Source organism: Catharus ustulatus, chromosome Z (genome assembly GCF_009819885.2).
Source record: "Catharus ustulatus isolate bCatUst1 chromosome Z, bCatUst1.pri.v2, whole genome shotgun sequence".
NCBI lineage: Eukaryota > Metazoa > Chordata > Aves > Passeriformes > Turdidae > Catharus > Catharus ustulatus.
In genome coordinates this window covers 35,925,963-35,938,632 of record NC_046262.2, presented here as the reverse complement: position 1 = coordinate 35,938,632, position 12,670 = coordinate 35,925,963, and the positions used below count along the sequence as shown (strand labels likewise).

The 12,670-nt window shown below is 44.7% G+C and overlaps 1 protein-coding gene across 9 annotated transcripts in view; it reads right to left on the bottom strand.

The window, feature by feature from the left end:
* The window catches only part of CEP78 (centrosomal protein 78), a 31,500-nt gene that overhangs the window by 15,952 nt on the left and 2,878 nt on the right, over positions 1-12,670 (bottom strand). For 6 of the 9 annotated variants that reach the window (XM_033086285.2, XM_033086286.2, XM_033086283.2 and 3 more), the window contains exons 3-10: positions 12,324-12,499; positions 11,578-11,650; positions 10,949-11,052; positions 7,168-7,342; positions 5,378-5,491; positions 5,063-5,127; positions 831-939; positions 207-224 (exon numbers count right to left, since the gene is read on the bottom strand). In XM_033086285.2, the coding sequence (XP_032942176.1) occupies positions 207-224; positions 831-939; positions 5,063-5,127; positions 5,378-5,491; positions 7,168-7,342; positions 10,949-11,052; positions 11,578-11,650; positions 12,324-12,499 (834 nt within the window). The remainder of the gene's footprint in view (positions 1-206; positions 225-830; positions 940-5,062; positions 5,128-5,377; positions 5,492-7,167; positions 7,343-10,948; positions 11,053-11,577; positions 11,651-12,323; positions 12,500-12,670) is intronic. The other 3 variants (XM_033086280.2, XM_033086282.2, XM_033086287.2) reach the window with 2 other exon arrangements.

Below are 12,670 nucleotides of genomic sequence, written 5' to 3'. Positions count from 1 at the left end.
TTGACTCCCTCCCTCTCTTAAAAAAAAGCCCCAAAACACATAAAAAACCCACACACAATTAGCAACCCCAAAACAGAAAAAAAGCCAAACAAAAAACCACAAAACCCTCCACAACCACATTTGCCAAGCATTTTTTCTCCCACTACCACCACCACCCTCATCACTGTTGTTTATTTATACAAAGACTTCTTTTGATTGATGCTTACCTCTCTGCTTCCAGATAACTAGAGTAAAAACGAGAGACAGTGAAACGTACTACAGTGAAATTTTTAGTAGCTTACTGAAAAACGTTTAGTGTTGCAGCTATCGTACTTAATTGCAAATATTCAAGATACCTATGTTATTTTAAACATACTATATATAGTAGGTTTACATGAAGTTAAAAAAAAATCTTAGAACATTTTGTACATCAGTTAAAAAATGCCTATTTTTTTGGTCTGGCAGAGGACAGTCTGCTACAGAAAGGTTACAACGGTAGGTGAACTAGACAACTAACTATTGCGAGCCTTTGCAGAAGTGAAAGTTTGTGGAGATACAGAATAAATACGAGCAATGCTTCCACACATTTCAAAGTTAGTAAATCCTACCATTTTTCCAGCCATGTATCTAGCAGCACTAAAAACAAAAGCAAGTTTCCTACAGATACCAATGATGACAGAAGATGTATGATATAATTAAGAATAAACAGGGTTGGGGTTTTTTTTGGAGACAAGCATTCTGTAAAACACTAACATTTACACAATTCATACATTTTTTAATTTAAGTTCTTAAGCATTAAGATAAAATTTTACAGACAAAATTTACTATAGCCAGAAAAAACAAAGCATTACCAATACGTATAGTAGCTTTTCCTTTCCGACCACTTCCCAGGACAATAGTTCTTTTCTTTGGCTTAGTTTTCAAAGAATCTTTGGAAGACGGAGACAGCATCCACTTAAACTGGAATGCGTTGGGGTATTTTTTAAAGAAAAATAAATCAGCTTAGTAAATGATAGTTGAAGAGGTGCTTATTTAAAATTAGAGATAGCTTGTCAGATACAGAGAACACTGTTACTTACAGAAAACTTTACAAACTGGAAAATCAAGGAAAAAAAACCACAAGTCTCACAAAGCCCAAATTCAAACACAGATGATAGCCTACATTATCAGAAACTGTTCCCAAAACACCACTGCAATAACCCATCCAATATTATCCTTCCTCCTGCACAAAACAGCTACTGTTCCACAGCAAAAAACCTCCAGGATCAACCCTATAAAGATGCAACCCTGACTTCTGCATTTCATCCTCATAAAACTGGCTTGATAGGAATGGCTGGCTCAGGGCAAAGCTCTCCAGAGTCATAAAAGCTTCCCTAATGTGATTTTGTATTGCTGATAAAGTCAGTATTTTAAAAACCATGAAGTTTGTTTTTACTGCCTGTAATGAAAATTCATCCTTACAAAGTAAAAGCCCTGAACTAAAATTAAGAGACAGTGATGATCAAAGGCCACAGCTATACTTCGAACTTCATTTCCTTACAGCAACTGCTCTACTCCTAAAAGCTCCCCTTGCCCTGATAAAAAAGTTTAATTTAATTACCCTGGTAGATATTCTAAAACTACTCTGCACTTACTTTTCAGTGCGCATCATTAATACAGGGTCTATCTAGTGCTGAAGTAGTCATTAAAAAAAATACAGATGACATGAACACAAAGCTTGTCTCACATAGCCCTAAATCCCACATATTCCCATCTAAAGCATCAGAATGACTAAAATGCCATCCCTGTGCTCTAACTAAGTTTAATCCAAATTTATCATTGTCAAGAAAAACTTTTTCTTTTCACTTTGGACTCAATCTTTGCTGTGTCTCCAGCTGGATCTAGTCCCTGTGTAAACTGCAAGCTTCTAAGAGCAGAAGAGTAATTTCATGACTATAAGGCGCACCCTTTTGACTAAAATTTTGGCCCGAACCCGGAAGCGCACATTATAGTCCGGTGCACCTTATACATCGACAAAGTTCGGAAATTTGCCAACCCGGAAGTGTGAGCTGCAAGCCGTGGGGGAGCTCGCAGGGCCACGGCATACAGGTGGAGGCAGGGCCGCGGGGCCGCGACTGCCGCGTGGAGGTGAGACTGTGGGGTTGCAGGTACTGGGTGGAGGTAGACCCGTGGGACCACGGTGCCGCGGCTCAGCGCTGGGTAAAGGCAGGGCTGCGGTGCCGCGGCAGCTGGGTGGAGGCGGGGCTGTGGGACCGTGGCTGCCGCAGTTGCCAGGCAGAGGTGGGCCCATGGGGTCACAATGCCGCGGCTGCCGGGTAGAGGCGGGGCCACAGTCGACAGCCGAGCAGGGAGAGCCTGCGGCGGATCCTCACTGCAAAAAAAAATTGTGCCTTATAGTCCAGAGTGTCTTATATATGGACAGAAGTTCAGAAATTTGCCGACACTCAGAAGTGGGCCTTATAATCTGGTGCGCCTTATAGTCATGAAACTACTGTAATTTTAATTTTATTTTACTAGACACCTAAAATGGCAGTCTTCCTATGTTAAATCTAAAGATCATCTAGCCCATAGCCTGTCTCATCTGGGTGTGTGCTGCTGTTGTCGTACAACATCTAAGCATCTAAGTATAAAGACAGCAAAATAAAAAACCAGTATTTTCTTAGAGCATCCTGTTTTGTAGACGCCTTCAATGGATTTTACCTCAAGCTATTCAGTCTCTCAGAAACTACACAAACCTTCACCATGTATTACACTTACAGTAATTTCATTACTATAAGGCGCACCCTTTTGACTAAATTTTGCCCCCGAACTCAGAAATGCATCTTATAGTCCGGTGCGACTTATATAATGGACAAAGTTGCAAAATTTGCCAAACTGGAAATGTGAGCCACAATGGGGGGGCGGTGCCGCGGGAGCGCCGAGTCACAAGGCGGGGCGGGAGTGGGCGGCCACAGCTGGTAGGAGCCGCTCGGGGAGGGAGGGAACTGCCACCAGCCCCGGCCCGGGCGCAACAAGAAGCTCAGTGGCGCCACCCCAGGCGCAGGGCAGGGAGAATGAGAAGCCGGGCGGTGCCAGCCCCGGCCTGGGTGTGGGGGAAACGAGAAGCCGGGTGGTCCCGGCCCAGGCGTGGGGGAAGGAGAAGTATAAGCCTGCAACAGCCCCAAGCAGAGCCCGCCTGGTGGCGGCATCGGAGCAGCAGTGGCACCGCCCAGGCGGCCGCAGGAAAGCGGTGGTAGCACAGCCCCTGCGGCCGCAGAAAAGCGGCGAGAAGCGGCAGCGCTGCTGCCAGCTGCGGGGAAGCAGCGACAAGCAGCAGAGCCGCGGGAAAGCAGCGAGAAGCGACAGCGCTGCCGCCGGCCGTGGGGAAGTGGCGACAAGCAGCGCAGCCGCGGGCAAGCGGGGAGAAGTGCCACCGTCACCAGCCAGGGGGAAGCCGGGACGCAGCGTGGCCGCATGGTGGAAGCCGGGAGCCGTGCCAGCCAGCGCCAGGGGTGGGCAGGAGTGCCAGGGCCCGCTGTACGGGGAGGGCGCCTGGGGCTGCGTTTAAAGGCTACACCAATCTTTGAAAAATGTTTGCAAATTGAGCACCTGCCAGTAATTCGTTACTTCGTTGCGTGCCACGCGGCTCCTCGCTGCAAAAAAAAAGTGCACCTTATAGTCCGGTGTGCCCTATGGTCGTGAAATTACTGTAGTCATAGCCATGATTACAGTTCACTATACCGCTACACAGTGTGGCTGAAACATACAGCTTTTGTTTTAGCAAAGGCATCAATTAGAAGTGGACAAGTCTTGCAAATCTAAAAAAACAGCACAGAAGGGAATCCAGTACATTCTACTGAGAAAAACCAATCATTTTTTACAGAAAGCAGGAAGGAAGGAAACATAGCTGTGATTGGCAGAAACAGCAATGCTACTTAGCAAGCTGGTGATCAGTATTTCTTCATCCATGCTGTTAATGAAGTATGAACAATTACTGCCACTGTCAATAAAACTTAAGATACCACACTAACTGTTGAATATAAAACTAATGTCTTGAGTCAAGTGATCTTTCAGCTTATGGGAGATTTCCCAAAGCTGCTTCTTCCTATGGTTTGACTTTGTAATTTTCTTTAGCATTTGCAGGCAGACGTTATTTTCATATGATCCCTGTGACATCTTGCAAGTTTTGATTGTACTTGCCAAGCAGAAAGAGTGCACCTCTTCACAACCAACCTCAACTTCTCAAAAAAAGTCTTATAAAGACTGAAGTGGAGAACTGTATTAATACTCCAGAAATTCTATACACAAATTTTCAGTATATTAGACAGTCCTTATATATCCACAGCTCTCTCTTCATTTAGTCTTTTCAAAAACCAAAAGAGCATTAAATTCCAACGCAAGAACTGGGATTGCTGGGACTCCTTTGAGAACTGAATCGGATTTCTTTACATTTCAATAGTATACCTAATCATAAATGGTCTAGATATTCAGCTTACGCACATTACTGTGAACTCTGTGTGGACTGTTAGACAAAGATGAAAGTGGGTACTGTACTTTAACTGTACTGAACAGTACTGAACTCTGTTTTCATACACAATTTGCATTGGAAAGGACAGTGTTGAGCAACTTAAAAAATTTTTAAGTTACCGAAGTCAGAGACAAGAAATAAGTTTTAAAATAAATTAAATGCTAAATTTTTAATTGTGGTTTCTTTTACTTTTTAATTAGAAGTAATTACTATCATGTTGAAAAGGACACATGTAGTAAAAACTCCTCCAGCAGTCCTGGAGCAATATTTAGTTAACATTCTATGGTAACGCCCAAATACACACACATTTCTATTAAATGTATATCCAGGTTTTATTACATGTGAGAGTTTTAATTCCATAAGAAATCAAACAGAAAGCCTAATACAGAAATTGTTCACCATAGTGGTTATAGTTTTTCCCTTAGATAGTGTTTTTTATTTGTACTGAGTCAAATTTCTGTTTAGAACTAGAATAGTTGCTTTAGATTAATTTTGGAAAAGTCATCCTTTAAAAAAAATAAATGCAATGGAAGCTACAAAGAAAACCCCAAACTCATTCCAAAATGTAAAACATACCTCTGAATCAGCACTCTTTCCATTCTTAAGAACTCTTTCAATAATGTTTTTCATCAGAACATGACCTAGAATTAATTACAACACCTTATTAAGAATTTTCGCTAAGATTCAACTCTTTATGTGAACAAACAAGTCAGTGAATAAGTACATGTTACCTATCCTGCTTGTTTTCCCATTTAAAAAATGTTTAGCAAATTACTACGGCATGTTCTTTTTTTCTTAGAAGTCAGCTACGTTTCCCCATAGAGTTGTAGAAGAAGAAATAAAAACCCCAACAACCGCACGAAGAGGATAAATGCAGACACAGATACATACCAATTAATGGATTTTTTCTTATGTCAAGTACCACTAATGTTGTATTAGTTTGAAGAGCATCTAATAATGACCTTGCTCCCTCATTGGATATTCCACACTGCTGCAAATCAAGTGCTAAAATGTTTAAGGAGGCAAAAAAAAAAAAATCAGTGAAGGTAGTTAGTCAGTGCATTTAGTTAGTAATGTAATTTAATAAAAGATATGTAAAAAGTTAATCCTGCTAAAAACTTCCATTTCATAGAACACGAAGCATGAGAAATGAGGACATGAAGATAATAGTCATCTGTAAAACCTGGAGCATTACTTTCAAAGACAACTAGAATTTTTTAACATCAAGAAATAACTGTTAACATCTGCACAAGAGGTCATATGAACCACTCTAAAACCACTGTGGGCAACCCATGCCAGTGTTCAGTCACCCTCAAAGTAAGCAGGATTCATAATGTTGAGGAAAAACCTCCAGCGTTTTCATTTCTACCCATTCCATCCTGACCTGTCCCCCGGCACCATCTCCATCTCCTTTACATCCTCCCTTCAGATATTTGTACACCTTGATCCTGTTCCGAGCCTCTCTTCCCCAAGCCAAAGAGTTCCAGCTTTCTCAGCCCTTTCTTAAATGAGAACTGCTTTAGTCATTTCATCTTAGTGACACTTCACTGGACTCCCTCCAGTAGCTTTAGCTCTCTCCTGTACCACAGGTTCCATGGCCTCTCTTGTGCTGAGTAAAGAAGAATCACCTCCCTCAACCTGCTCACAAAGTCTCTGCCAAATGAACCCTGAACACCACTGGCCCCTTTTGCCACAAAGGCAATGTTTCACACACAGCTTGTTGTCCACCAGAAGCTGCAGCACCCTTTCTGCAAAGCTGCTTTCCAGCCACACAGCTCCAGCATGTTCTAGTGCACAGGATTATTCCTGTCCAAGCACAGGACTTTGCACTTCCATTTCTTAAACTCCCTGAAGCTCCCATCAGCCTGCTTGCTGAAGTCCCTCTGGATGGTAGCATATCCTTGCCTTTTAAGGGATCCAAGTAAGATTGACTGGTCTGTAGCTTCTTGAGTCCTTCTTCCCAGAGTTCTTGAAAATAGGTATGACATTAGCTATCCTCCTCCAGTCCTCATGCACACCCTCCCAGCCACCATGATCTTTCAAAAAGACTACTGAGAGTGGTCTCAAAATTACACTAGCCAGCTCCTTCAGCACTTGTGAAGGTATCCCATTTAGGGCCTATAGACTGCTGTTTGTCCAGTTTGTTTAAGTATTCTCTAACCTGATCCTCTTCCATCAGTAGGGATGTTATCCGTAGGCCTGCCTCAAACTATAAAGCAGGTATTTTTTTCCATATACAGAATGCTATGATTTATGTCAGCATCATTAGCAATTTTGTACAATTACTAGATATAGTGATAGACATACTGTAGAAGAAATTCATTCTCAAAAATACTGAAGGACAATACCAGATAACACAACACTATCAAAAGAAGAAGAGAGATTTCTTTGGAAAAAGGAGTACCCTTCCCAGGCTACACAGAGAGTTATCCTTCTGGCTGCAAATGTTAAATCTCACAATTTTAAGTGTTCTGCCTGCCACTACTACATTTTAAGATCTTGTAGAAATCCTTACAGCAACTAGTAATAACCAGATGCGAAGTATACAGAAAATTTGCTGGTGTAGGCAAAGTCCTGTGTTACATGGAACATCTCAGTATCTGTACATCAATATATCTACAGTTACTATACAAGGCAAGTCCTGAATTACTCTGTTGTTCATTAGTAAGACTTAGCAATACCTTTTAGCCAAAGGTCCTCTCCTAAACAGTCTGCAAAGGCACTCGCTCCTCTATCTCCAACAAGCATGTTGCAGTTGAAAGTAATCCGCCTCAAACCTGTCATATTTTCAAGGTCAGGTCTCCTGTAACGTAGGCTTTCAGCCCAAGCTTCACCATGTCTTCTTATTGCCTGGTGCTTTGCAAACAAAGAAACTATTACCAAATGCAATGGCAAAGACATAATTAATTATATGATCACAAGTTACCTTTTTTGGTAAACCATGTTAAGTGGCTTGAATGGTGGCATAAGCACACCATTCCTGAATTCAAGAAACACAATTACAGTAATTTCACGATTATAAGCCGCACCTGATTATAAGGCGCACTTCCAGGTGTTGGCAACATTTCGTTCTTTGTCCATATATAAGCTGCACCAGATTATAAACCGCACTTTCGTTTGCAGTGAGGAGTCGTGTGCAACTTTCACAAAGTTGCCAATTAGTAACAGGATCGCAGGGTTTACTGGCTCAGCCCTGCTTGGGGCCATGCAGGTTCGGCTTGCCGCCGCCCCACCGCCAGGGCCAGGGAGCACTGCTGCTGCCCTGCTGTCGAGGCCGGGCGGGCTCCAGCTCGGCTCGGGGCTACTGTGGGCTCACACTCCCAGGCTGGCAAATTTCTGAACTTATTCCATATACGGGCCGCACACGATTATAAGCCGCGCTTCCAGGTTTCAGACCAAAATTTTAGTCAAAATTATAATCGGCTTAGAATCGTGAAATTACTGTAATTTTTAAACCTTACCCATAACTTATATTTGTTGTGACTGCCCAGTTTGCAATGCAAATTATTAAACTTGGCTACAAAGTATTTTATCACCTTCTTCTGACAGATACTCTCAAGGTACATTGAATAGGAAATAAATGCATACTACAAAATTTTGTGCTTCCATGGAAATCAAAATTAACACTACAGTAATTTCACAACCATAAGGCACACCGAATATAAAGCGCACCCCCCCCAAGTCGGCAAATTTCACAACTTTGTAGATCGTATAAGGCGCACCAGACTATAAGGCGCACTTTTTTTTGCAGTGAAGCTCTGTGCCGCGCGCAACAAAGTAACGAATTAGTAACGATTGTGGAGTTTACTGGCATGTGCTCAAATAGGAAACCTTTTAACAGATTGGTGTAGCCTTTAAAAGCAGCCCCAAGCGCCCTCCCCGTGCGCAGGGCCTGGCACTCCTACCCGCCCCTGGCTGGTGAGGCGGGGCTCGGGGCGGCCAAGGCTCGTGGCTGCCGCGGTTCAGGGCGGCCACGGCTCACACCTCAGGGTTGGTGTGGTTCAGCGTGGCTCAGGGTGGCGCAGCGCTGCCTGCTCCCTCTCTCCCTGTGCAGCTCCTGCTGGCTGGGAGCTGGCCACTCCCGCCCCCCCTCATGGCTCAGCGCTCCCATGGTGCCGCCCCCCCTTGCGGCTTGGCTCACGGCTGGCACTTTTTTTGCACCGCATGCAACAAAGTAACAAATTACTGGCAGGTACTCAGTTTGCAAACATTTTTCACAGATTGGCGTAGCCTTTAAACGCAGGTGCCTGCCCTGTGCCGCGGGCCCAGGCACTCCCACCAGGCACTGGTTGGCACAGCTCAGCTTGCGGCTCGGCCGCCACAGCCACTGGTAGCTCCTTCCGCCCACACCTGGGCTGCGGCCGCCAGCAGCTCCTTGTTCTCCCCATGCCCGGGCCATGGCCAGCGCTGCTGCCACCCGGCAGCTCCTCGTTCCCCCCTGGTCCAGGTCTCCAGGGGCCCTCCGGCCGCTGCCCCTGGGATGGATGCTGAGGATCCACTGTGCTGGAGAGGAAAAAAGAGACTCCGGGCCTTCCCAGGAGCAGTTCCAGGTGAATCTCTCAAAAGCAGGTTACTCCCAGTGCTGCTGTCCTCCCCCACCTGCCCAACTGCTTCCTTCCCCTCACATACAGGCAGGTCAGAGGGACTGGGTTAGGACCGGGCACACGCCCAGGCACGCCACCCCTCCCCTCTCCAAGCCCTCAGAGCTCATGGACAAGCAGGTTCCTTCCATAGTGGGAGAGGCACCTGGAAAGACACATTCCCCTCTCAACAACAGGGTCCGCCCGCCCCAGGTCATGTCACTTCCCCTGGTTCCTGCAAGGGCGGAGGCTTCTCCGCACGGTCCCCAGGGCCTACAACCTCGCTGCCCTCGGGAATCCCCACAGACACGCACGGAGCTGGTGGGGGATGTCAGCCAGCATGTACTTACTGGCCACCTGGATCTCTCTAACAATCCTGCAAATCTCTCCTAAAGCGGGGAGACCTTAGGGTGAGATCTAGTGGTGTTTGCACCAGAAGAAGGGTGGGAGTGATGTGTAGGGGAGATATATTCTCCCACAGTCACCCCTCCCCCTCCATCCCTGGCTGTCCTGCGTCTCCCCTCCGCCCCGCGCCTCTGGTCTGGCTGGGTTCAGCAGAGCGGGTTGTGGGCAGCCCCTCGGCAGAGGTTGTGTGAATGAAGGATCGGCCTGGCTGACTCCTCCTCCCCTGCAAGCGCCTCTATTTGAGCTTTGCAAAGTTGAGGGCGAGCAGGCATCCAAGGCGAGGCATGCACATCGGCTGTGCCCCACCCCCCCCAGCTTGGACAGACAGACATTCATACAGACAGACACATGCACACGCGCAGACACACAGACGCACACCGCGTCCTGCCCTGCGCTGCAAGCGGCTGCAAGCCCAGAGGCGATCCTGGAGAACAATCTTTCCCTGTCGTTGCTGCCGGTTCCCGCAGGGCTGGACCCGGGGAGCTGCATCGCGGAGCAAACTTCTCCCAAAGGGCTGAGCCCGTCGGCCTGGTGCCCGCAGCCGGACCCGGCCTCTGGCTTGGCGGGCAGGGGTCACATGTCTTGGAACAAGTGCGGCCCGGTGGGAGACTGGCTGGACTGGGAGACCGGCCGTGGCCCCGTTTGCTCTGCCTGACCCCATCAGCCGCAGCCAGCCGGCCCCGCCTGCCCCTATTGGCTGTGGCCCTGCTGCCCCCAGCACCGCGGCCCCGCCTGCCCCTATCAGCTATGGCCCCGCCAGACCTGGCACCGCAGCCCCACGGGACCGCCCTCGGCTCGGGGGCGGCACAGGGGCGGGCCGCCCTCGGCTCAGGGCGGCACGGGGCCACCCGCTCCCTCCCTCCTCGCGCAGCTCCAGGGGCTGCCCAGTCCCGCCCCCCGCTGCGGCTCAGCTCACAGCTCGCACTTCCGGGTTGGCAAATTTCGCAATTTTTTAGATCATGTAAAGTGCACTGGACTATAAGGCGCACTTCTGGGTTCGGACCAAAATTTTAGTAAAAGAGTGCACCTTATAGTCGTGAAATTACTGTAATTAAAACATAGTACTAGGCAGAAATCTACAGATAAATTCATCAGTAGCTTCTAAACTGTAATCTTGATTATTCTTACCCAGTGCTTCAGAATACTTGAGACATTTTTCAAAATTACCGACAACGAAAGAAGCACCCCCAAAACAGGTGTCAGATGTTTATAGGTCTAGTCCTCATTTTAAGAAAATACTTTAATCTATTATTATGTTTTTTTCTAAGAAATGGTGAATTTAAATCCCACACCAGTAAACTAAGCTACTTTTTTCATACCAAATCACAGCTTTCATAAGAATGCACACTTAATTTTGGTATTCACACAAGCTCCTCGTGAATTGTGTTCATGGATTTTGGGCTTTAAAGCGAAAGTGAAAAACTAAATTTATTAAGCTCTTACAAACACTCCATTCTAAGAAAATTGATTAAATTACCTTTAATACATTTGCTATATGTTCTGCCCCCCGCCACGTGAGGCTACATGCTGTGAAGTTTACAAATCTGATAGTAGCTGTATTCTTTATACTCTGACAGATTGCTGAAGAAAACAAAAGCATGTATGTTATCTACACACAGCATTCCTGTATTATCAGAATACATTTCTTCAGTGCCCTATTAAGAGGCAGTTTTAACATCCAAAAGCTTTGACAAAGAACTACTGCTGAAATACAGAGTGTCTTTCAAATGCACTTAATGTGTTCTAAGTTTATACATTTCTAGTGTAAATGTTCAGCAAAGAATATCTGAACAAGCTATCACATATTTGATTTCAGTTTACTTAAAGAAACTTAAACAAGTCAGGAAAGAGTAAAGAAATATGAATACTGTTTTAAATAGAAGTATAAACATCATTATAAAATAGTATATTTTTTTTCTAGCCTGAAGTGAAGAAATTCACTTCAGTCTTTAAATGCTACTGAGTTACACAGAATAAAGTGAAGATTGCTCTTTTAATCTCCATAGACAAATTCAAAACAGGAATGGAAATACTGAAAAATTTGCTTTCCTATTTGGAAACTTAAACAGAGAAAAGTATATATACAGGTTTTGAGTCTAAACTTACTTTCCAACCCTCCATCTCCAATTGGACAGTGGGCTAAAGAGACACTCTCCAGAGACGAAGCTGCGGCCAAGCCCTTAAGAATAAAACAAACAATGTTGTTAGCTGGCCTGAAAAGGAAAAAAAAAAAAAAGGAAAAAAAAAAGAAAAAAACCAAACCAAACAAAGAAACCCAAAAAAACCCCCCCAAAAAAAACCAAACCAAAAAAAACAAGTCACCCACATGTCTCAAACTCTGTTCCTTAGAAGAAACTAGGGGATTCAAATGAAGGTCAAAACAAGCATACCTTCAAGTTCAGTTTAAGCAGGTTTATTTCTTTAGCACAGAGGAAGCTTGCCTGTGGGCAACCAGTAGCAACCTCTCTTCCAAGAAGCCACTCTCGAGCAAATTGGAGCTTTTCAGTAACACATGTGAAGACCAGTTTTTATCTCCTTGGTGTCCCACAACACCCCTTCTATCACACACATGCACAGCAGTTTCTCTCATGAGCGTATGTCATATGACTCAAGCACATGGCAGAGATGTTGCTAAGTTCTTTGTAGTAAATATTGGGATTCTGAGCATTCAGTTAAGACTAAGTTATTCTAAATGTCTCAGTAAAGTTATTTTATATGTATATGTAAAACTACACAAAGATATCTTAGAAGAGAAATATCCTTGTCTGCAACAAATACTTATGAAGATTTATTGCTCATATTCTTTGTTCTGGGCATATTTTCCTTTTATTTGTACACTATTATATTCTCACCTTTGTTAAAAGTGCTAGGTCTCTTTCCCTCAGAAGCAAACCTTGCAGTTCTAAATTTTTTAGTACATCTGATATACTGAGACAGCCTTTCACAGCTTTGCATAGTTGGCCAGTCAAGTCTTTTGGCAGAGTTGCTGGAATTTTCCTTCTAAAGTAAGTTTTATGTCTTTCCACACCTAATAAAAAAAAGAAACTACACATCAGTAAAATCCAGTCCCTATTGCTTAAAAGCAATTATAATCATTGTTTCTTTCACGTACCTTCTTAAAGTAAAATAATTCCTTAGGCATAACAATTCCTCCCCCCATGTATTCAATCACACAGAAGTTTTATCCAACAAATTCTAA